General features: G+C 56.1%; 1 protein-coding gene across 1 annotated transcript in view; it reads left to right on the forward strand.

Annotated features, from left to right (window-relative positions):
• Positions 1-20554, forward strand: part of MTSS2 (MTSS I-BAR domain containing 2) — a 21438-nt gene extending 884 nt beyond the window's left edge. The window contains exons 2-16 of the mRNA XM_042780887.1: positions 4291-4473; positions 4535-4683; positions 4772-4845; positions 5651-5735; positions 5822-5913; positions 6012-6086; positions 6397-6405; positions 7178-7335; positions 7687-7794; positions 10546-10643; positions 12094-12316; positions 18845-18919; positions 19167-19343; positions 19510-19675; positions 19776-20554. Coding sequence (XP_042636821.1) covers positions 4291-4473; positions 4535-4683; positions 4772-4845; positions 5651-5735; positions 5822-5913; positions 6012-6086; positions 6397-6405; positions 7178-7335; positions 7687-7794; positions 10546-10643; positions 12094-12316; positions 18845-18919; positions 19167-19343; positions 19510-19675; positions 19776-20554 — 2451 coding nt within the window. The remainder of the gene's footprint in view (positions 1-4290; positions 4474-4534; positions 4684-4771; positions 4846-5650; positions 5736-5821; positions 5914-6011; positions 6087-6396; positions 6406-7177; positions 7336-7686; positions 7795-10545; positions 10644-12093; positions 12317-18844; positions 18920-19166; positions 19344-19509; positions 19676-19775) is intronic.
• Positions 20555-21785: the final 1231 nt, after the last annotated feature.

The following is a 21785-nucleotide window of genomic DNA, read 5'->3' on the forward strand; positions in this document are numbered from 1 at the left end:
CGGGCCGCGGCGGCGCCGGCCGGGGGCGCCGTGAGGTCGCACGGGCGGCAGCGCGGGTGCGGGTGCGTGCCCCCTCAGGGGACGCGTGGCGCCGGGCGGCCGGCCCTGTTGTGTCCGTGCGCCACGGTGTCTGTGTGTCCTTGGCTGCGTGTCGTGCTTGCCTCTGCCGGGCACCCGGGTCTCCGGGTGACCACTGGGGGGGGGGGTGCCTGTGTGTCGGGGTGTCCGTGTGGTGCCGTGGATGTCCGGGGTCGCAGCGCCCCCGTGGGGTCCCGAGTGGAGCCTCTTCACGCGCGGGCAGCCCCGCACCCCAGACCCCCAAACCATGAATGGGATTTTGCTCCGTGAGATTCTACGGCCCTCTAACGGGTCCCGGGTCTCGCCGGCCTCCGCCCCCTTCCACCATCATTCCACCACCCCCACCACCACCACCCCACCACCACCCCCTCCCGCGGCCCCAGAGCCCAGACAATGCTGTCACTGCCAAAGCAGAGAAAAATAATAAAACGAAGAGCCGTTAACTCCTTCCCCGCCAGCTTCGGCCTCTGCGCCAGACCCAGCCCCTCCCCCCACGAGCCCCAGGAAGCCATGGGCCTCCAAGGTCTCCAGTCCCAGTGTACCTTCTTCCCAAGGACACCCCTGCCCTACTCTTGGCGGGGGAAACGTTGGGATTGGTGGGCAACCCCCAGAAATTCCCCCCCCACAGGGTCTCTACTCCAACCCACTACCCTCAGTCATTGCCCAAGGTCAGGCAGAAGCAGGCCACCACCTCCTGGCTCTCTACTGGCCCACCGAATGGGGAAACTGAGGCCAGAACTGGCTCAAGGTCATCAAGGAGACTGTTGGACCCTGTCTTGGACCTCGGTCTCTCATTTGTTCATCTAGGGGGGCAGGGAGGAACCTCTCCCTGCAGCCAGGCCAGAGTTGGGCAGGGCTGGCCAGCTGACTAGGCAGAGAAGAGGCTCCAGTTATGGGGGGTGGGTCGGGGACCAGCATGCCTACCTTCTCCTCAGGAGGCCAGGCCCCCTTCCTTGGACTAGGATGAAGGGGCAGGATTGGTTGGGGGGAGGCAGAGCAGGGGAATTGCTGAAAGCCCCTACCTCCCCGCTCGCCAGGTACACAACTCAGCATCCCACAGCAACACTGCAAGCCCAGGAGGAAGCACCACACCCCAGTGTCCCTGAGGGGATGGTGCAGCTGGGGGCTCCCCAGCCTGCCAGGGGAACAGCCCAGGGGCAGCTGCCAAGTCCCAGCCCTCTGGGACACGGGCCTGAAACCACCCTGTCTCTGACCACTGGCTTAGCAGCATATGCATGCTCCCCGACACCCAGCTGTGCCCTCCATCCTTTGTAACTCCACCTCCCGGCCCCTTCTTCAGGCCTTCAGAAGTCCTGGCCTTTCTGCAGTCCTGCAGTACCTCCTGCTCTGGATCCCTTTCTGGGCCAGGCAGCTCCCATCACCCTCCCCTGGCCACTCCTGGGAACTGACTGGGCTGGGACCTCCCTGCCGCCTTGAAGCAAACACTGCGAAGAGCAGCTTTCACTCACAGGAGGAGCAGGACTATGGCTGTCCCACTCTAGTCAATTTGCAAGGAACTTAGGGACAGACTGAGGGCAATGGGAGTAAGACATCCAGGGTAGACTTCGGGCAGGATTTTGGACATGTGGAGGCAAAACGGGAGTGATCTCACATTGGATGATGACAGGCACCGATGTCCCTCTGCCCATGACGCATGCATGTGGGGCAGGAAAGGGGCCATGCCACCTAGAAACCCATCACCTGGATCTTGGGGGCAGCCTTGGGCCAATTCCCTGGGTGCCCTGAGCCAGAGAAGCAAACAGAACTTCCACGGAGAGGGAATGTGGCAGTTGGCTAGCCGGCCAGGCTGGGGAGACCGCACTCCCTTGAGGCCCTTCCACTGGCAAGTCCATAGGCCCTACAACAGGCCTCCAGGAGGCCTCGACCCTGGCTTCAGACAGAGTCAGGGCCAGGTGAGATGGGGAGGGCCTAACATCCATGCTCCGTTCACCTCAGGACAGATGCCCCCCCAGGTGCCATGCAGCCAGCGAAGCCCAAGGAGTGACAGGGACTTGTCCAGGTGACACAGCCCAGGTGGCACCTTCAGCAGAACAGATGGGGCCTCCACCCCACGCCATGGTCGTCCGAAAAATGGGGTCACAGTGTTTGGCTCCTCCAGAGCGGGAAATCCTGGCTAGGTGGGAGGGGCTCTGGGGAGACAGGAGATGCATGTCCTCTCCTTCTGGCCAGCATTAGCTGAGCACGTAGTAGGTGCCAGCACATGCTAAGTGCTTTCTGTGCCGTGCCTCCTGAGTATCCACACTGACCCTTGACCCTGTGATGGAGGTGTTGCTCCTGTCCTGATTTCACAGGTGAGGAAACTGAGGCTGAGGGAGGGGCCCTTGGCCAGGATCCCCCAGAAAGCCCCTATATCTGGGACTGGAGTCAGACTGGCTTGCCTACACAGCCCATGTCTGACCCACCACCATCACCCACGTCTCCAGAGGACCAGACACCTGGGCAGCTTCACAGTGCTCCTCCCTATCTGTTGGGCACATCTAGTGACATAATCCCCCTGGGACACAACCAGGCCTCGCAGTTCTGCAGTCCCTGCTATCTCCCCTCCTTGACACCCAGGTGCCAATCTGCACATAGCGACCAGTCACACATGGAGTCAGAGCTTGATCTTGCCACTCTGGCCTTGGACAAGTCGGTTAACTGAGTGGACCTCAGTTTCCTCATCTGTAAAATGGGGCCGTGACCATATTTCTGTCACAGGACTGTTAGTATTTGGTGGGTTCACAAATCTGTTACTGGTGGTAATAAACTAGCTGTAGAAGCTGCCAAGTGGGGTGAAGGCTGAGGATGGCTTTTTCTGGGGCACTCCTCCTCTGGCCCCCCAGTGTCCTTATCTGTAAAGTGGGCTGCTGCCTTGAGAAGCTGGGAGCTCGTGGCCTGACTCTCTGGGGTCCATTGTGATTTGCCAGTGGAGGGGAGTGGGGAATACCAGGTCCTGAGTGACTTAGGTGTCCCGGTCCATCTTCTTCAACGGGCAAGCAGACCTGGCCTCCCTCACTCCTCTCATCCCTTCCCACTTGGAGAACCTGAGTTGTCAGGGTCCGCGCTGGCATGATCTAGCCAACTGCGGGGAGGATGAGGGGATGGGCCCTCAGCCTCGGGGTATAATGGGGTCAGAACCTGGCTCTCCTGAATGTCTCCCCACTCTGTCTGTTGTTCTCTGGCACTGCCCAGGGCTACAGGGGGCTGGGAAGGTCTCCTGGGGACCAGGACAACTGGCTTTCATCCTCAGCATCTTTTCTGCCCCCTGGAGGTCATAGCAAGGTTTCAGGGCTTGGGGGTGAGGTGGGTGGGGAGTCTAGGTGGTGGGAGTGGGCTCCCTTCAGAAGGCTCCTGAGGACTTGAGGATTGCTCAGGACAACCCCCCAGACCCCAGAACCTGAGCGGTGCCAGCTGGAGACAGCCCACCCACAGCCTCCCCTCCTGCGTGCAGCCTGTGTGAACTTCTCAAATATTTGCTTTCTCTGGGTACTGCTTTGGCCAGGCTGGGAGGAGAGGGCATTTCTGAGGTTCCCGAAGGTTGCCCTGTCCCCTGTCCACACAGCCCCCTTTGCAGCAGCCTCTCAGCAGGGGAGGCCCAACCGAACACCCACCCATCCCCCACCCAGGGCTCCGGCGGGCAGAACCCCCTTGAGCCCTGCCTTCCCCTTCCCTTAGGAAAAGTCCCAGAGCTCCATCTTGCATGAGAGGTTGGACACGCACTGGGGAAAGCCCTTTGCTGGCCTAGGGCCCCCCTTCAAGGACTGAGGCGTCCTGCCTTGACAAGGCCCCTGGGCCTTGGCTGAGGTTTCTCTGGGACCCAGCAGTTGAGGAACAGCTATGTTAGCCAGAAAAGCCCCTTGATCAGACTGGACAAGTTGGTCACCAGGAGCCCAATCTCCCTACTGGGAAACCCCCTCCCAACTCAGAGCCTCCGGCCAGGCTGGGATAAAGCCCACACTGTTCCCCCAGGAGGGGAGGAGGGCTAGGGCTGGAGAAAGGTGGCTCTGTTGGCCACACAAGGCCCCATTCAGCCCGGGGCCTGGCTGTCCCGGGCAGACTGGCCGGGCCTGCAGCAGCCTCAGCCTCCTTGGGCCTGGGATATTGGCAAGGCCTGGCATCAGCTTCCGGGGCACAGGGTAGGGGCCCTCTGTTTAGGCCTGGCCCGCCTGTTTAGTTCTGCCAGCCCTCCACTGCCTCTGACTCCCATGCCAGGTGGACAGGTCAGTGCTCACCAGCCTGAGCATCTGTCCAGGGGGACAGGATGCCCTTCAAGGGGTTCTGCCAAGACCCCCTGGCACGTCCCTGGGGAGCCTAGGAGACCGCACCTACCGGCCACTGCTTTCCATTCCCCTGAGGGACCTAGACAGCAGGGTGGATTTCCCGTCAGGTGGGAGGGTGAGGCAGAGCCTGCCCGCAGACCAGGCTTCCTCCTTCTCATCTTTTCCCCCGGGGATAGAGTCAGGCTGCGGGCATGTGGGCAGCCTGCCTGCGTGGAGCCCTAGCCCCGACAAGTTCTCACTGCCTCTCCCATCTCCCCGGGCAGAGCTCCTACCCCATCTGGGAGGACTTCAACTCCAAGGCCACAAAGCTGCATTCCCAGCTGAGGTGAGGCTGCTAAGGGCATCCCTACTGGGGAGGGCAGGGCAGCAGAGGGCCCCATACCCACAGAGGACCCCCACTGTCATCTCTCCAGGACTACTGTGCTGGCTGCTGTGGCCTTCCTGGACGCCTTCCAGAAAGTGGCCGACATGGCCACCAACACCCGAGGTGGGGAGGGGGCGTGGCTGGGGGTGGGGCTGGGAGCCTGGAAAGCCTGGGTGGGGTATGGGCCAGGGAGAGGATGCCAGGCTCAGAGCCAGGATCTTGGGTTCTGCTCCATAATGGGATGAGCAGTTTGGGGAGAAGTGAGTTCCTTGTCCCTGAGGCATACAAGCAAGAGTAGGTGAGCAGGGCCAGGGATATTCAGAGCGATGCCCTTCTTGCTATGGGTGACTCACGTGATCCTCTCAGCCACTAGTGTTTAGCCAGAAGTTTGAGCTTCCTCCTACCCACCCCCAGCTCATCTGCTTTTCTGAAGTACACAGGGGGCAAGGGAGCCTTCCTTTTGGGCTTGGGGTCACCTCTGCCTTCTGAGCCGAGGGGACCAGTACTACTGGATTAGAGGATTAGGGGTACACAGGGCAGTGGGCGAGTTTGCACTCCCATCCGCACCTGGGTGGGCACACCTGGAGAGGTGTTCCCAGAGGGCTGGGGGGTTTTGCTGGCTCTGCCTTGGGTAGTCTGGTACTGGTCCCTACTAGCTTGGGGGAGAGGGGAATACCAGGACACCCGCAGCCGCAGGAGACTAGCATGGCCCGCCCTGCACGGAAGAGCTCAGTAAATATTGAGGAATGATAAACCCCCGCAGGGCCATCGCCAAGTGGCGCTGCCCCAGGATTGCAGAGCGAAGGGGGTGGGGGCAAAGATGGTGCGGGCGAGGCCCTCGCGGGTCGGCGCGCCCCCTGGTGGCGTGAGGCCGGCACTGCAGAGGCCTCTGGTTTGCCCCTTCCCACGCCCGCGTTTGCCTCGACAGGGGCCACGCGGGACATCGGCTCGGCGCTCACGCGCATGTGCATGCGCCACCGCAGCATCGAGACCAAGCTGCGGCAGTTCACCAAGTGAGTGGGCTCGGGGGGCGGGCGGGGGCTGTTCGCAGGCGAACCCACCCAGGCCACCCTGACTGCCCGCCCCCGCTCGCACACAGTGCACTGCTGGAGAGCCTCATCAACCCGCTGCAGGAGCGCATCGAGGACTGGAAGAAGTCAGTGAACCAACTGGACAAGGACCATGCGAAAGGTGGGGACGGGGCTTCCACAGGGCTGGCCAGACCCACCCCACCCCCAGCCGGCAGGGCCCGACCCCCACTACAGCCTCTTCTGGTCCCCTCTGCACAGAGTACAAACGGGCCCGGCACGAGATCAAAAAGAAATCGTCAGACACGCTGAAGCTGCAGAAGAAAGCCCGCAAAGGTAGTGCCCCCAAGACCCCGTGGAGGCACAGCCCCAGGGGCCTCTCGGTTGACTCCCACACCCTTGGGGAACCCCAGGGCATTCTCCTGACCAGCGGGGCCATGTCCCCACACCGAACCCTTCTAGCTGACAGGGTGGGACAGAGGGAGCTGCCCTGAACCCCAGATCTGCCTCAGGGCCTCCCCTCCCAGGGGACTGAGGTGGCCAGGCCCCGCCCCCAGCCCAGGAGCGGCTCTGTCCATTCGGCTGTCTTTCACACATTCTTTCTCTCTGTCTCTCCTCCTCTCCTCCTCCCACATCCTTCCTGTAGAGCTACTTGGTAAGTCAAATGCCCGTCCCTCCAGCAGCTCCTCCGTCCTTGTCGCATTTGTCTGTCTCCCTCAGCTCAGGGCCATTGCAAGGAGCTTCTCCAGGCCAAGAAGGAGCCAGGAAGGCGGTTGGTCAGCGGCGGGGGCCTGGGGCACAGGCCTCTGAGGGATTACTCCGGGGCTGTCAGGCTGCCAGGGCGGGGTGGAGGCGCAGGCCCTGGCTGCCCCCACCCCGCCGGGCAGCCCACATTCCCCTACAGGTCCCTTCACCTTCTCATCCTGCTCTCGCCTCTCTCTGTCTCTCTCGCTGCTGCTTCTTTGTGTCACTTTGTGCGTTGTTCCTTGCGTCATGGCCACGTGAAAACACCCCCTTGCCCCCTCAGGCCTAGCTCTCCTCTCCTGGGCCCTGCTGGCACCCACCTCACTGTATCTGCGAGGCAAGGGGCACCCTTAGATATGGAAGTAGCCATTGTGAGTTCTGCAGGGCCAGCCGTGCCCCTCAGCTTCCGAGTCCAGCTGATGCAGTGTCCGCTCTGGAGCTGCCCAGAGCTCACGTCTGCACCCTGCCTCCTCCCGGTTCTGGGTAGCTTTGCAGCTTTTTGGTATCTTCCCTGTATGTGTCTGTCTGTCTGTCCTCTCTGCCTGCTCTGACGGGACCACCCCTCCACAAGCCCCCAGTGTGCCGACTGCCCTCCCCAGCCCCCTGATCCCCACGCAGACTCCACCATCGGGGCTTGAGCCGGGTCCACATCCCCAGCGCAGCCTCTCCTCGCCACCCTCCAGGGAAAGGAGACCTGCAGCCCCAGCTGGACAGCGCCCTGCAGGACGTCAATGACATGTACCTGTTGCTGGAGGAGACGGAGAAGCAGGCAGTGCGCCGGGCCCTGATTGAGGAACGTGGCCGCTACTGCACCTTCATCACCTTCCTGCAGCCGGTGGTGGTGGGTGCCCGGGGCAGTCGGGCGCTCTGGCCACAGTTGTGCCAGTGGAGAGGTCCCCTGAGAGAGAGAGTCCCAAGAATTGGGGCTCGGTGGCTTGGGCCAGGGCCCAGGGTTGACCCTTTGAGCACCAAGAAAGGTCACTTCTCAGTGACCCCTGGTCAGGTGCCATATGCTACTTTTTTGTGGCTTATGCACTGATTGACTGATGTGGTGAAGGCCCAGCCTCCATCAACCCTCAGCAGCATGGGTCAGTGGGGAGGTTGCAGAAGGAGGGGCCTGGTGGGGAGTGTTGCTGCAGGATGGATAGCCAGCAGGCTGCAGGGTGTGACGGCTGACTTGCTGCCTCCTCAGAACGGTGAGCTGACCATGCTGGGGGAGATCACCCACCTGCAGGGCATCATTGACGACCTGGTGGTACTGACCGCAGAGCCCCACAAGCTGCCCCCAGCCAGCGAGCAGGTTCGGCCAGCCCTGGGACTAAGGGCCGGGAGGAGAGGGGTCGGCCCACCCTTGGTTGGGGATGAGTAGAGGAAAAAAGGGGACAGCATTTGAGGGCAGAGACCCAGATATGTCCCAATACCAGCTGTGGGCTGGGCAGGGAGTGACACCCCAGGTGACAGCTGGTACCCTCAGGCCCAATGGGGATCTCCGGCTGAGAGCAGATGGGGAAATCCCTAGCTGTGCCCTCTTAGGCTATGTTCTGTTTCTCTGGTGGTGCTCTGACAAGAATATACCACAAATGGGACGGCCTTAACAAACGAGTTTATCCTTAAAATTTGGAGGCTTTAAGGCCAAGTTCAAAGTGCCAGGCTCTAGGGGCTGGGTGAAAGCCCCTCAACCTTGGGGTCCAGCTCTGCCTCCTGTTCCCAGGCCACTAGAGCTAGAGGCATTTCCTTCACTCAAGACAGCCGCTGGCTGCTGAGGCTGAAAAACCCTAAGGTTGACAGGTAAAAAGGCACAGTCCCGAGGTTACCAAACCACACAGCAGGCCATTACCTTAAGTCCATTATAAGTCCCAAGGTCGACAGAGTATAGCAGGCTGCTGGGCAGCGACATGGCTACATGCAGGGTCCAAGCGTGCCATAGGCTAGAGACCATTCCCAAAGCTGCTGCTTATATACAGGAAGCAGACCACATATCCAAAGGCAGCTACTCAGCTGCTCCCAATAGATTCCACCATGGAGTTCATTACCAGTCTCATCCTGGGGAATACTAAATCCAGCTGCCCAGCCACTCAACCGGTCATAGCAATTTGACACACAAACAAAACCACAATTCCACCCTTTGTCAACTTAGCACCTGTACAAAGCTTCAAAGGGTGGTACCTGTACGGGTCTCCTCCACTGGGTGGCTCCAGTCCCCTAGTTCTTAAGTGGCAACCTCACCCCCTTGGCCTGGCAGCCCCGTTCCTCTCCCCCTTGGCCTGGCAGCCCCGCCCCCTCACCGTTGGGCAACGGCTATGGCTCTCTCCCAGTGACACGAAGGAGCAACCCCACACTCCAGAACCAAGCTGGTGAAGGCCTGGCTCTTTGAAACCTAGGGGGCTGTGATCATGCCACCCCCAAACATCATGATCCTACCTTTAAGGCTGAGGCAGCCCTGCTTCCATTTCCTTGCTCTCAGCTTCTGCAGATTAATGCCAAAGGCAACCCACTCCACTGAAAAAACCTGCCCAAAAAGCACTCGGCTTTTTTGCTCCATGGGCCAGCCAACCTGCTACTCCATTTCATGCCGATCTTTTCTACCAATTAATACCCGGAGGCAATCCACTCCACCAGGAAGCTGCTTAACCAAAGGCATCAAGCTTTCTCCTCTGTGGGCTGGTAAAGCTGTCGCTGTCTCATGCCAGTCTCTGGGCTCTGCTCCTGCCGTCTCTCATGCCGGTCTCTTGCTGTCTGTCCTGCCGTATTCTGGGCTCTCTCTGCCAGGGTCTCGGGTCAAGGACGCACTCCGCTCCCGTTTCCACATTTTAGGTATCTGTCAGAGCAGCACCCCACTCTCTCGGTACCAAATTCTGTTCTGGTTACCTGGTGCCGCTCTGACAAGAATGTATACCACAAATGAGATGGCCTTAACAAACACGAGTTTATCCTTAACAATTTGGAGGCTTTAAGTCCAAGTTCAAAGTGCCAGGCTCTAGAGGCTAGGTGAAAGCTCCTCAACTTTGAGGTCCAACTCTGCCTCCTGCTCCCGGCCCACTGGAGCTAGAGGCGTTTCTTCACTCAGACAGCTTCTGGCTGCTGAGGCTGAGAAGCCCCAAGGGTGACAAGTAAAAAGGCACAGTCCCTATGTTACCAAACCACACAGCAGGCCATTAACTTAAGTCCATTGTTAGTCCCAAGGTCGGCAGAGCATAGCAGGCTGCTGAGCAACAACACGGCTACATGCAGGGTCCAAGCATGCCACAGGCTAGAGACCATTCCCAAAGCTGCTGCTTATATACAGGAAGCAGACCACATACCCAAAGGCAGCTACTCAGCTGCTCCCAATAGATTCCACCATGGAGTTCATTACCAGTCTCATCATGGGGAATACTACATCCAGCTGCCCAGCCACTCAACCGGGCCTAGCCAAGTTGACACCCAAACAAAACCACCACAGGCTACATGTGGACAAGCTGCCTACTAAACCTGACCCCCATCACAAACGAGCACACCTGTCACCTGTGCTGCCCCTGCCCACCTGGTCTTACCACACTGGAGCGGTTAATGTACCACTGCATCCATTAGGCACTTACTGTATGCCCACACTGGCTCCCCTGTCATCTCACTCACATCAGCTCTGCAGCCTCTATTTCACAAGAGAACTTTGAGGCAGGTGAAGTACCTTGAGTACTCGAGGTTATGAGTACATTGAGGGAGGCTAAGTAACTTGGTGACACAGCAGAGCCCCCATTTGAACCCGAGGTGTCATGGTCAGTCTTGCCTGGCCCCAGCTGGGGTCAATGGCCCTGAGAATCAGAGAGGCCTAACTCTCCCCAGGGGCCTCCCCCAGCCTTGCTAAAGCACCCCCACTCCCCACCCCAGGAAGGAGCTTACACTAGGACAAGGCTGGGGTGAGGGCTCTCAGACTCCCCAGGGCCACTTCCTAGAGCCTGGTTCTAGTGGGGACCTCTGGCCTTACCCACCCTCTGGCAGGGCCCAAGAAAGTGATGAGGCTCTCTGCAGGGCTGGGACTGCCTCCATGACCTCCATCCATGTCTCCATCCAGGTGATCAAAGACCTGAAGGGCTCAGACTACAGCTGGTCCTACCAGACCCCACCCTCATCACCCAGTAGCTCCAGCTCCCGGAAGTCCAGCATGTGCAGGTCAGTGGGAGAGGGGGGTATCCCGGGAGGGGTTGGCAGAAGCTCCTCCCTTCGCTACATCAAGAATTGCTTTGGGGCCCAGAATTCACACAGCTTCTATACCATCCAAGGAACTTGCAAGTGTAGGGGGAAGACTACGCCTCAGTCCCATGTTAAGGGGGCGGTCACACAGCAGCAGCTTTGGTGTGTACCTGGCACCGTGCTGGGTGCTTTGTGCACTCTCCATTGAATCCTGGCACACCACATGAGGTATGGTGGTGTCACCATTTATAGAAAGAGAAACTGAGGCATGAAATCGCAGCATTCAGTCATGGGCCCTAACAGGTCCTGCAGTCTAGGGAGATAGTAAGAATCTAAGGCCGGGGTGGGTGGGGGCAGGATGGACATGGGAGCTGCTAGAAGCTGTGCTGCAGCCACAAGGTAAGAGGCACTTCTGCCTGGCTGGTTCCCGAGAGCTGGTGCCCAGGCAGCTGCCACAGGCTCAAACCCTGGCCCAGCCCAGCCCTCAAAGCCTACAAGATAAGGATAGGTCAGGGATCCCTCTTAGTCATGGAGCAGGTTCAGGATTGGGAGCCCTTCCTGCATCTGGCACTGGAGCCCAATTTGGAGGAGATGTATATGATGCAAGGTGCCTCAGGTTGGCAGGGTAGTGAGCACAGAGCAAGTTCTGGGCTGGGTGGGGGAGGCCAGGCTCTGTGCCAGGCACCCATTTCCCCAGAACCAGCTGAGGCTGGGCACCCAAAGCATGGGAGGTAAGCCAGGCACAGGAAGCGGAGAGGCCAGGTCTGCTGGAAGCTCTTCAGACCCTGGACGGTTGCCTGTCACAGGAAGAAGGGTTAATCAGAGGGACAGACCAAAGGTGGGAGCTGGGGACTTCAGGGCCACACTTAAGGGGAGGGGCCCAAGAGTGAAATGGCTTCACAGGGGGTGTGAGCTGCCCAGGGCTGGACACCTTATAGGGAGTGGAGACGATGAGGGTGGTGGTGGGCCCAAAACCCACCTGAGGGTGGTCATGTCCTGGGCGCCCCAATAGACAGTCGTAACAGACACCAGACTTGAGGAAGGACTTTTGGAAAAAGTTGTGTCTGGTTCCAGCCCAACTGGGAAACCGACGCTTGGTGATTCCGTTTCCCCATGATCAACCTATGGGGCTACTGTTCTGTGGCAGAGGAGGAGGCAGGGAGGTGGTCTTGCCCTGGGCTTGCCTTGATGGTGGCTTCCGTGGAGACTGGGGCGTGTGGGGCTGGGCCAGCCACCTGGTGCCGCCCGCTCTGCCATCCTGTCCCAGAACCCAGCCCCTCAGCAGCACCCAGGTCTCAAGACGTTCTGGTCTGACAGTGTCTTTTCCTTCCTTTGTCCCTCACCTCTCTCCTCCACCCCCGTCTGTCAACCCCCACACACACCCTGTGTCTCTTCTATGGCTGCCATGCCCCCTCCTTCACTCCCCCAGTGCCCCCAGCAGCGGCAGCAGCGCCAAGGGTGGCGGAGCCCCGTGGCCTGGGGGCACCCAAACATACTCACCCAGTTCCACCTGTCGCTACCGCAGCCTGGCGCAGCCAGCCACCACCAGCGCCCGCCTCTCCAGCGTCTCCTCTCATGACTCTGGCTTCGTCTCCCAGGATGCCACCTATTCCAAGCCCCCCTCGCCCATGCCTTCAGACATTACCAGCCAGGTGAGGGGTGCTGGAGACCCACCCGGGTGGGGTACCACAGCCTCATCACAGCCTCTGGCTGTCCATGTGTGGGACCACCTGCAGCTTCTGAGTCTGGCCTGGAGGTCCCCAGTAGCACAACAGAGGTGACCAACCTGAGCCTAGGAGGGCTCAGGGAGGTCTTGACACGGTGTCTGTACAGTGAGCATCAGGTAGGGCGAGGCAGCGTCAGCAGGGGGTTTTTGTCACTTCTTCCCCGTTTCTCATTGCATTCGTGTCCCCTCCTGTGGCCATAGGAATCAGGAGAAGGCAGTGGCCAGCTCTGACCCGTGACTCTCCCCCTGCTTAGACTTACTATGGTTAAGTAGCTAGCCCCATGAGGCATGGGGCACAAGGCAGGGACCCTAGGATGTGCAGGCATCTTCTGCCCATATTTAGGCCAGCACGTTCTAAACCCAGAGACTGGTGCAGTGTCCCCAGTGACACCCCCGACCTGGCCCCTGGGCATCTTGCCTTCCCTCCCTTTGTCCTGTGCCGTCACCCCTTCATTTGTCCGTCTCACTGAGGCCGCAGCCAGCCCGCCAGGGCGCTCAGGGCGCTGTCACCCCTTCATTTGTCTGTCTCACTGAGGCCGCAGCCAGCCCACCAGGGCGCTCAGGGCAGACTTCTTCCCTATCAGCTTGCTTCCCCAACCCCTCTGTGCTCTGTGCCAGGTTTCTACCTGCCTTCAGTGAGTTTTCTCCGTGAAGGATAACATAGGATATGTCCACAGTGAACTGGGGGGCTAGTGTCCACAGAATGGGCAAACCCACCTAGATGCTGGGGGCAGGTACCAGGCACCCTGTGAATGTGTGTTAGATGTTATGGAGGGCTGCATGACTGTCAGATCATTAAGCTGTGGTTTTTCAGTGTATGTGTGAGTTGGGGGAGGCTCCCATGTTTTTGTGTTCCCAGAGGTGTGTACCTGCAGTAGGAATCCTGTGTGTGTCCGAGTAAGCACTCCATTCGTATACCCCTGACACCTCAGCCAACGATCTCATCTTAGAGAAGTCATTGGACAAGAACTCCTTTATCTTCCCATGGCCAAATCTCTAACCCTGCCTGCCTTTGTATCCACTCTGCTGACCCTCCCCAGCAACGGCTAGTGCCCCATTTGGGCTCAGCATTCCGTATGCTCCACTTTCTTGCCTAATGATTTCCCAAGTGCATTGCCAGTCTCCTGTTCTGGATCATTCATGTCAGTACACAGATATGCTCCTGAATCATCCATCTTGCACCCTCCCTTGGCCCCACATCATCCTCCAACACCCTGTTCTCTTTCAAGCAAAATTTCTCAAAAAACAGTTGTCTACAGTGATCATCTCTACTTCGTTTCCCATTCACTCCCATCTACTTGACCTGTCAATAATTGAGAAAGGGTGGACTTGGCAATATCTCCCCCATATATAGTTGTATCAGTGTTTGCTTTCTGTGTTTTGAGACCATCTTATTAGGTGCATACAAGTTTAGAAGGGAGCTCTGGTGGCAAAAGGTTAAGTTTTCCTAGTGACTTGTTTTATTATCATACAGTTGACCCTCTCTGTTCCTTATAATACTTTCTGTCTTAAAGTCTGTTTTGATATCACAACTATCTCAGCTTTATTCTGTTCAGTATTTATAATTTTCCATCTCTTTACTTTTAAACACCCATGTCCTTATGTTTGAGATGAGTCTCTTGTACACAACAATGCCTAGATTTTCTTTCTTTATCCAATCTGACAACGTCTGTCTTTCAATGGGTATTTCTCGGTCCATTTACGTTATGATAACTAACATATTTGGACTCCTGTCTCTATCTTTTTCTAGTCTGTTTTTTCTGCACCTTTTTTTCCCCTTACCTTTTGTTGCTTTTTCCCCTTTATTAGATTATAAGTTATACTGTTTCTGTTCTTTCAGGTGTTGCCTTGAAACTTTGTCATGCTTATTTAGTAAAGTCATTCTTCTACCTCCTGAGTAATTCAAGGATCTTAATATATTTTAACTGCTGTCACCTCCTAGCTTGTAAACTATTTTGTCTGTCTCCTTTCTCATAGCATCCACAAATTAGACATTTTTCTTCTTATATCATGATTACTATTATTACTTTGGGAGCTCTGGTAGCATAGTGCCTAAGGCACTTGACTGCTAACCAGAAGGCTGGTGGTTCAAACCCACCAGCCACTCCTCGGAAGGAAGGTTCGGCAATCCTACTTCCGTAGTGATACTGCCTCGGAAACCCAAGGAGGGGTCACTATGAGTTGGGGCCGATTCGATGGCAAATAACAACAACAACATTATTATTTTATAAATACAGTACTTAGATTTACAGATACGTTTACACATGTCTATATTATTTCTTTTTGCATCTTAAACTTTTCTTCTGAGGTCCTTTTCCTTCCTTCTAAAGTAATAAGGTCCTTTCAAATACATTTGGAGAAAACTCCGATTCTATTTAACTGTAAACATGCTTTATTTTGTCCATTTTCTTAAAAGTTAGTTTTGCTGTAATGGTAAGTATTTTCTCTTTGTATTTTAGAGAGATTTTCGCACTGTGTTCTAGCTTTCATTGTTTTGCAGTTTTTGTTCTTTATATACATGGAATCGTGTGCAGTACGTACCCGTTATGTCTGTCTGCTCTTGCTCAACCTTAGGTTTGTGAGACTCATCCATGTTTTGTGTGTGGTTGTATACCATTCTCATTACTGAATAGCATTCCATTGTGTGACTGTGGCACAGTTATTTATTTAACACATCTGTATTTGATGGACATTTGGGTCGTTTCCAGTTTGGAGCTATGAACACTCTAGTTTGCATTTCTGCTGAGTACATACCTGGGAGTGGAATTGCTGAGTTACAGGATGTGCATACATTCAGGTTTAGTAGTTACTACCAAAGTTGTCCAAAGTGATTGTCTAGTTTACAGTCCTTTTAGCGACATCATGACAGTTTCTATTACTTCATTACCAACACTTGGTGGTCTACGTCTTTTTCATCTACATCATTCTGATGGGTGTATAGTGGTAGTGCCATGTCATTCCCCTAATGACTAATGAGGTGGAATATCTTTTAAAGGCCAGCTGGTTATCCTTTTTTGTGTTCAAATCTTTTGCCCAGTTTTCTACTAGGTTGTCTTTTTCTTATTGATTTGAGGCTGTCTTTGTATATTGAGGGTAGAAGTCCTTCACTAGATGTTTTCTCTGATTTTGTGAGTAACCTATTATCGTCTTAATGGAGTCTTTTATTGACCAGAAGTTCTTAATTTTGATCTAGTCCAATTTATCCAATTTTTCAACTGTTAGTGCTTTTATATCCTTCAGAGAAATTTTTACATACATTACCAAGGTCACAAAGATATTCTTCTAAAAGCCTTTATAATTACCTTTTTCATTTCGATCTGGAACTCACCTGGAATTGATTATCTGTGTGCGGTGTGAGGTAGGGGTCAAGATACTTAAAATCCTTTTTTTTTTTTTTTCATATGGCTAGCTATTTGACCCAAGTAATTTATTGAAAGACCATCTCTTCCCCACTGCACTGCAATGTTGCCTTTGTCATAAATCAGGTGTCTATATATGTTTGGTTATTTCTGGACTTTGTATTTTGTTCAGTGGTCAATTTGTCCTTATGCCAATACCACAGTTTTAATTATTGTAACTTTCTAGAAAATCTTGATAGCTGGTCATCAAAGTCCTCCAGGTTTGTTGCTTCTTTAACATTGATGTGTCCATTTTTGTCCCTTTCTGTTTTCTTATAAATTTTAAAATTACCTTTCAATTTACCCCCCTCTCCCTAAAAAAACCTGCTGGGATTTTGACTGGAATTGCATATGTCTCCTTTTATATAGGCTATACTGTTTCTCAATAACATTTTGTAGCTTTCAGTGTAAAGAGCTTACACATCTTTCATTGGATTTATTCCTAGGTATTTAATGTTTATTGATGTTGTTGTAATTTTTTTATTATTATTATTTAGGGGTTTTTTTCCTCTGTAGTCACTGGTATTTAGAAATAGTTGATTTGTTTGTGTATTAGCCTTGTATCCAATTGTTGTTGTTGTTGTTATGTGCCGTCGAGTCGGCCCCGACTCATAGCGACCCCTCCTTGGGTTTCCAAGGCAGTGTCACTACGGAAGTAGGATTGCCCAACCTTCCTTATCCAATAACCTTGTTAAAATGACTTGTTAATCCTAGTAATTTCTAGGTTCTTTTGGATTTTCTACAATCATGTCATTTTTAAATATAACTTTTATTTCTTCCCTTCCCATCTTTTTATTTCGTTTTACTACTTTATTGTACTCACTAGGTCTTCTAATCTTGAACAGAAATAGTGACAGTGAGCATCCCTATGTGAGCATCTGTATCTTTTTCCAACCTCACAGGGAAAAGTAGCAGTACATTTTAGATACTCTTTATCAGATTAAACTCTTACTTTAAGTGGAGTTTATTTATTTACTTGCTTGTGAATAGGTGTGGAGTTTTGTCATTCAATTTGTAATTTAACAATTTTATCACCGAAAGTCAAGTTTGTTTATTATTTCCACTGAGTGTCCTATGGTGCTTTGTGTCCTTGTCTGTTGGTGATCTCTGTTCATCATAATCTGGGAAAAATCTAGGGGTCTAAATCAAGGATGAGCTAGAGAATCTCTGGGAGCAGGGGGTATTACAATCCCCTTTCAAGTATCCTGGCTTGATCTCGGCATAGAGTGAGCTCCTCGCTTTGCCCAGTCTCCCAGCCACTGTGCTGAAGTCAGGATCTGTCCTCAAAAACCCTGCCCATCACACAGGTGCAGGCACCACAGTCCTGTTTCTACTCTTGTTGGGGTATTCCCTTTCTTCCTTTTCTTCCTTCTTCTTCTTTTTTTGTTCCTCTTGGATACATCTTTTCTTCCGGAATCTCTTACTCTCTCTGAATCTGGACAAGCTAAAATCAAGAGTGACATCTTATGCAGGATCTAGTAGTTTGGAAGTGGGAGGACCTCTTAGGGTGTCTGGTTCACCTTACTGCCAGGCGCTTAGAGCCTCCCATTCACACCTCAGTCCACTCTTGAAAGGGCTCCAGCCCTGAAGTGTGTGTCTTCTGGCACCAGCCTTAAAGGTCTTCTCTGACACCAACTGCAAATGTGGTTCTTCCTCTGCCCCTAACCACCCAGAGCTGGCTCAGAGCTCACGAGGTAAAGGGCACAGTCCTCCAGGCTGCCAAGTCTACCCCAAGACTTCAGACCCCTCCCACAAGTTCAGGGTTTCCCAGGACACTACACGTCTGACCAGCTGGCTACAGATTGGGGTTCCTTCTACCTTTCCAAGACTGGTCATTCACTCAAAAAACAGAGAACTCAGGAAAGTCCATAATTATGATTATATTTTATTATAAAGGATACACATCAAGACCAGCATATAGAAGAGACACATAGGGTGCTATTGAGGGAGAAGGAATCAGGTCCCCGACGAGAAGCCTCCATGTCCCAAAGGACATGTTACTGTCCTGCACTTCAGTGCATCTCACCAACCAGGAAGCTCATCTGAGCATCAGTGTCCAGAGGTTTCATGGGGATTTCATTACACAGGCACGGTTGATGGAATCCCTGTCCATGTGGTTGAGCTCAGTCTCCAGCCTCCTCCCTCCCTGGAGGTCAGGCTGATCTTTCTGGCATAACCTGTCAGATGTGATCTGGAGCCCTTCATGAGTAATAAAGATGTAAAACGGTTCTTCACTCTGTACACGCCCCCCGCCCCATTCTCATGAAACAGTTCTTGTCTCCATGATCTCCTGTGACAGATACACCACACATCCCTCCACCCTGGCCTGCTGGACCCCAGGAACATAAGCACAGCTGGGCCCGCCCTCCCAAAACAGGTGCTCTACCTGATTGCTGAGATACCAGCTGCTTACACTTCCCTGGGTCCGTGTTACTCCCCTCTGCTGGATCCACCTCTTCTTTCCAGCTACTCAATGTTGGCACACCTGGGGCTTGGTCCTTGAACCCCTTCTCTAACTGCAGTGTCTGTCTCAGTGACCTTGTCCTGTCCCATGGCTGCCAGGTTTGTGGCTCCAACCCTTATTTCTCCCTAAACTGCAGCCCGGCTAGTACAGTTGCCTCCATTGCAGTGTCACGTGGGTACCGAGTAGGCAGCTGATGGTCACATGTGCAGGACGGAGCTCTGGACTCCACACTTGGCCGAGGAGTCTCCTCTGAGAACTCGGCGCTCCAGCCAGACCCCCAGCTGCCCTCCTTAGCTCCCTGTCCCTGCGACACCACATCCAAGCCATCAGCAGCAAGCCCTGCTGTTTTGTCCCCAAAAATGTGTGGTTCTTGGGCTGGGCGTTGGGTGGTCAGTGTCTGTGCTGTGTGCTCTGGGGCTGCATCCTGCCACGCTGCGTGGCCACGGCCTGCAGGGCGCAGGCGGGTGCTGGACCAGACCGCTGCATGCCGGCGCTTTGACGATGTCTGTTCTCTCCCGTCCCTTCCTCGTCTGCCCTGTGCACCTCCGGCCCGTGTCTGTCTGTGCGACCGCCGCTCGCCTCTGCATGGCAGAAGTCCTCCAGCTCCGCATCCTCCGAGGCCTCGGAGACCTGCCAGTCTGTTAGCGAGTGCAGCTCTCCCACCTCGGTCAGTGCCTCCCACCCACAGCAGGAGGCGGCCCAGGGCGCTGCCTTCCTGCCCTGGTGTCACTCAGAGGGGTGGGTGTACCCAGCACTGTCCCCTGCAGTCACAACCCACATCACTGCCTCCTGGAATGCCTGCTCTGCCTCAGGCCTGGGGGACTCTGCCCCTAGCCACCATTGTGAGTCTTGAGTTACAGGGAGGGCCCTTGGCCCAGGGCAGCGTGGCCCTGACCCGACCCTCACACCAGCAGGACTGGTCCAAGGCTGGCCCCCATGAGCAGCCCGCCGGCACCAGCCTGCAGCGCAGGAAGGACCGCGTGGAGCTCCTGCGAGACGCAGAGCCGGGCCCCACCGGTGGAGGTACCCTGGGCCCCAGCGGGGAAGAGATGCCACGGCCCCGGATGTCCCCTGCCACCATAGCAGCCAAGGTAGGCAGTCCACGCCCCAGCTTCACCCCAGGAAAATGCCACGAGGCCCAGCGAGCTGTCCTCATGGCGTCCTCTGACCACCTGGTGGGGGTGCCTGTGGTCTGGGCTGAGAAGGAAAGGAGGCATCTCCTCAAGGCTTGAGCCTGAGGTCTCACCCCTCCCCCAGCACGGTGAGGAGGTGTCCCCGGCGGCCAGTGACCTGGCTATGGTGCTGACCCGGGGCCTGAGCTTGGAGCATCAGAAGAGCAGTCGGGACTCGCTGCAGTACTCCAGTGGCTACAGCACGCAGACCACCACGCCCTCCTGCTCCGAGGATACCATTCCCTCCCAAGGTGGGCTCTGGAGCTGGGGCGCCCAGGGGGCGGGGACAGGGGCAGGCCCAGGCTCCCCGGGGACCTCGGCACCAGGCTTCAACATACCCTGTGGCCCCAGGTTCCGACTACGACTGCTCCTCTGTGAACGGGGATGCGGACAGCGAGGGCCCCCCGGAGTTCGACAAATCGTCCACCATCCCCCGCAACAGCAACATCGCCCAGAACTACCGCCGCCTGATTCAGACCAAGCGCCCGGCCTCCACCGCGGGGCTGCCCACCGCCTCGGGCACGGGGTTGCCCTCGGGTGCGCCCCCTGGCGTGGCCACCATCCGCCGCACGCCCTCCACCAAGCCCACTGTGCGCCGCGCGCTCTCCAGCGCCGGCCCCATCCCCATCCGGCCGCCCATCGTGCCCGTGAAGACGCCCACAGTGCCCGACTCACCCGGCTACGCGGGCCCCACGCGGGCCGGCAGCGAGGAGTGCGTCTTCTACAGCGACGAGGCTGCCTTGCCCTTGGCAGTGGACCTGGCCAAGGCCTCCCCGAAGAGGCTCAGCCTGCCCAACACGGCCTGGGGCAGCCCCTCTCCGGAGGCCGCCGGCTACGCGGGGCCGGGAGCGGGGGACGAGGAGCAGCAGCAGCAGCAGCAGCAGCTGGCCGCCAACCGGCACAGCTTGGTGGAGAAGCTCGGCGAGCTGGTGGCCGGCGCCCACGCCCTGGGCGAGGGCCAGTTCCCCTTCCCCACAGCCCTGTCGGCCACCCCAGTGGAGGAGACGCCCGCCCCGCCCCCCGCCGCCACCAGCGACCCCCCGGCCGAAGACATGCTGGTGGCCATCCGGCGCGGGGTGCGGCTCCGCAGGACCGTCACCAACGACAGGTCGGCGCCGCGCATCTTGTGATGGCGTCACCCCCGACTCTGCGGCTGAAGCAGGTGGCAGGTCGGCCAGGAGCAGCTGGAGGCAGGCAGGGGGCGGGGCCGCGCGAAGGGGCCGCAGAGGGAGCAGAGCCAGGGGAGCTGGTGGGTTGGGTTTTTTTTTTTTTTTTTTTTTAGTCACAGGCAAAGCCACTTTACCGAAAGAGACGCCCAGCTTAGATTTCAACAGGAAGCAGTGACTTCTTAACCCGTCTCACCAGGACACGCCTGCAGGCCTCGAGCTGGCGTGGGAGCCTGTTTTTATACTTTTCTTGCTACTGTTTTTCCTCTCCTTCCTGGCAGGCACTGCCTTTCCCACGACTCAGCGAGCCCCCAAGCGCACCCCACGCCATAGCAGAGGGCCCTGGGGTCCACAGCACCACAGCTCAGCTGGCTTGGTCCAGGTGGGCGGTGCCTTGGGGCGGCTTGAATGGTGGCCCCTCCTACTGTGCTCTGACCAAGCCTCCTCCTCTCTCGGCCTCTCACAGGCTCCTCTAGGGAAGGCCGCGTGGCTGGGGAAGGGCGTGGGGCTCAGTCAGCTAAAGTGTCTGATTGGACCAGAAAGTTCCACAGATTGGCTGGGGTTTGGGGGAGCAAGTTGAAGTTGGGGGGCTGGCTACCCCTGGGACACAGTGGCCTTGGGGCTCAAATGGAGTCTGAGGAGGAAATGCAGGAGGACTGCCTAGAGGAGGCTGAGGAAGCTCAGGGGCCCTAAGGCAGCCACCCCTCCCCTCTGAGGTGTGACTGGAGGGGGGGGGGGCAAGCAGAGCAGCCCCTCAGAAATGAAAGGAAAGCAGGGAGAGGATGGGGGGCCCAGAGATGTGGCCAGCCAGTGAGACTGTTCTCAGGCGTCCAGTTCTCACCTGGACACGTCAGACTTTAACTCTGGTCGCACTTTGGGATCACAGTTTCAGCCACCTTCAGGGTGGGGCTGGAGTTGTACAGGGTTGTATGTGGTGGGCAGGGTGTATTTTATGAACACAATAAAGTGGGGCTGACTCTGGACGAGGATGGTGTGTGAGAGGAGTGACAGGGTAAGTGTGAGTGTCCGAGGGGCAGGGCCCCACGGTAGCCTGGGGGGGCTACAGCAGCAGGAGGAGGGAAAACTAGCTTCCCCGGGTAGTGGGGGGGGGCAGCTGTTATTCTCTCCAGAGTCTGGAGTTTAGCCAAAACATGGTCCAGGAGGGCTGAAAGCAGGGTTTCCGGGGCTGTCTGCT

This window comes from Orycteropus afer, unplaced genomic scaffold (genome assembly GCF_000298275.1).
Source record: "Orycteropus afer afer isolate SDZICR_OR568_19922 unplaced genomic scaffold, OryAfe1.0 scaffold00067, whole genome shotgun sequence".
NCBI classification, from domain to species: Eukaryota; Metazoa; Chordata; class Mammalia; order Tubulidentata; family Orycteropodidae; genus Orycteropus; species Orycteropus afer.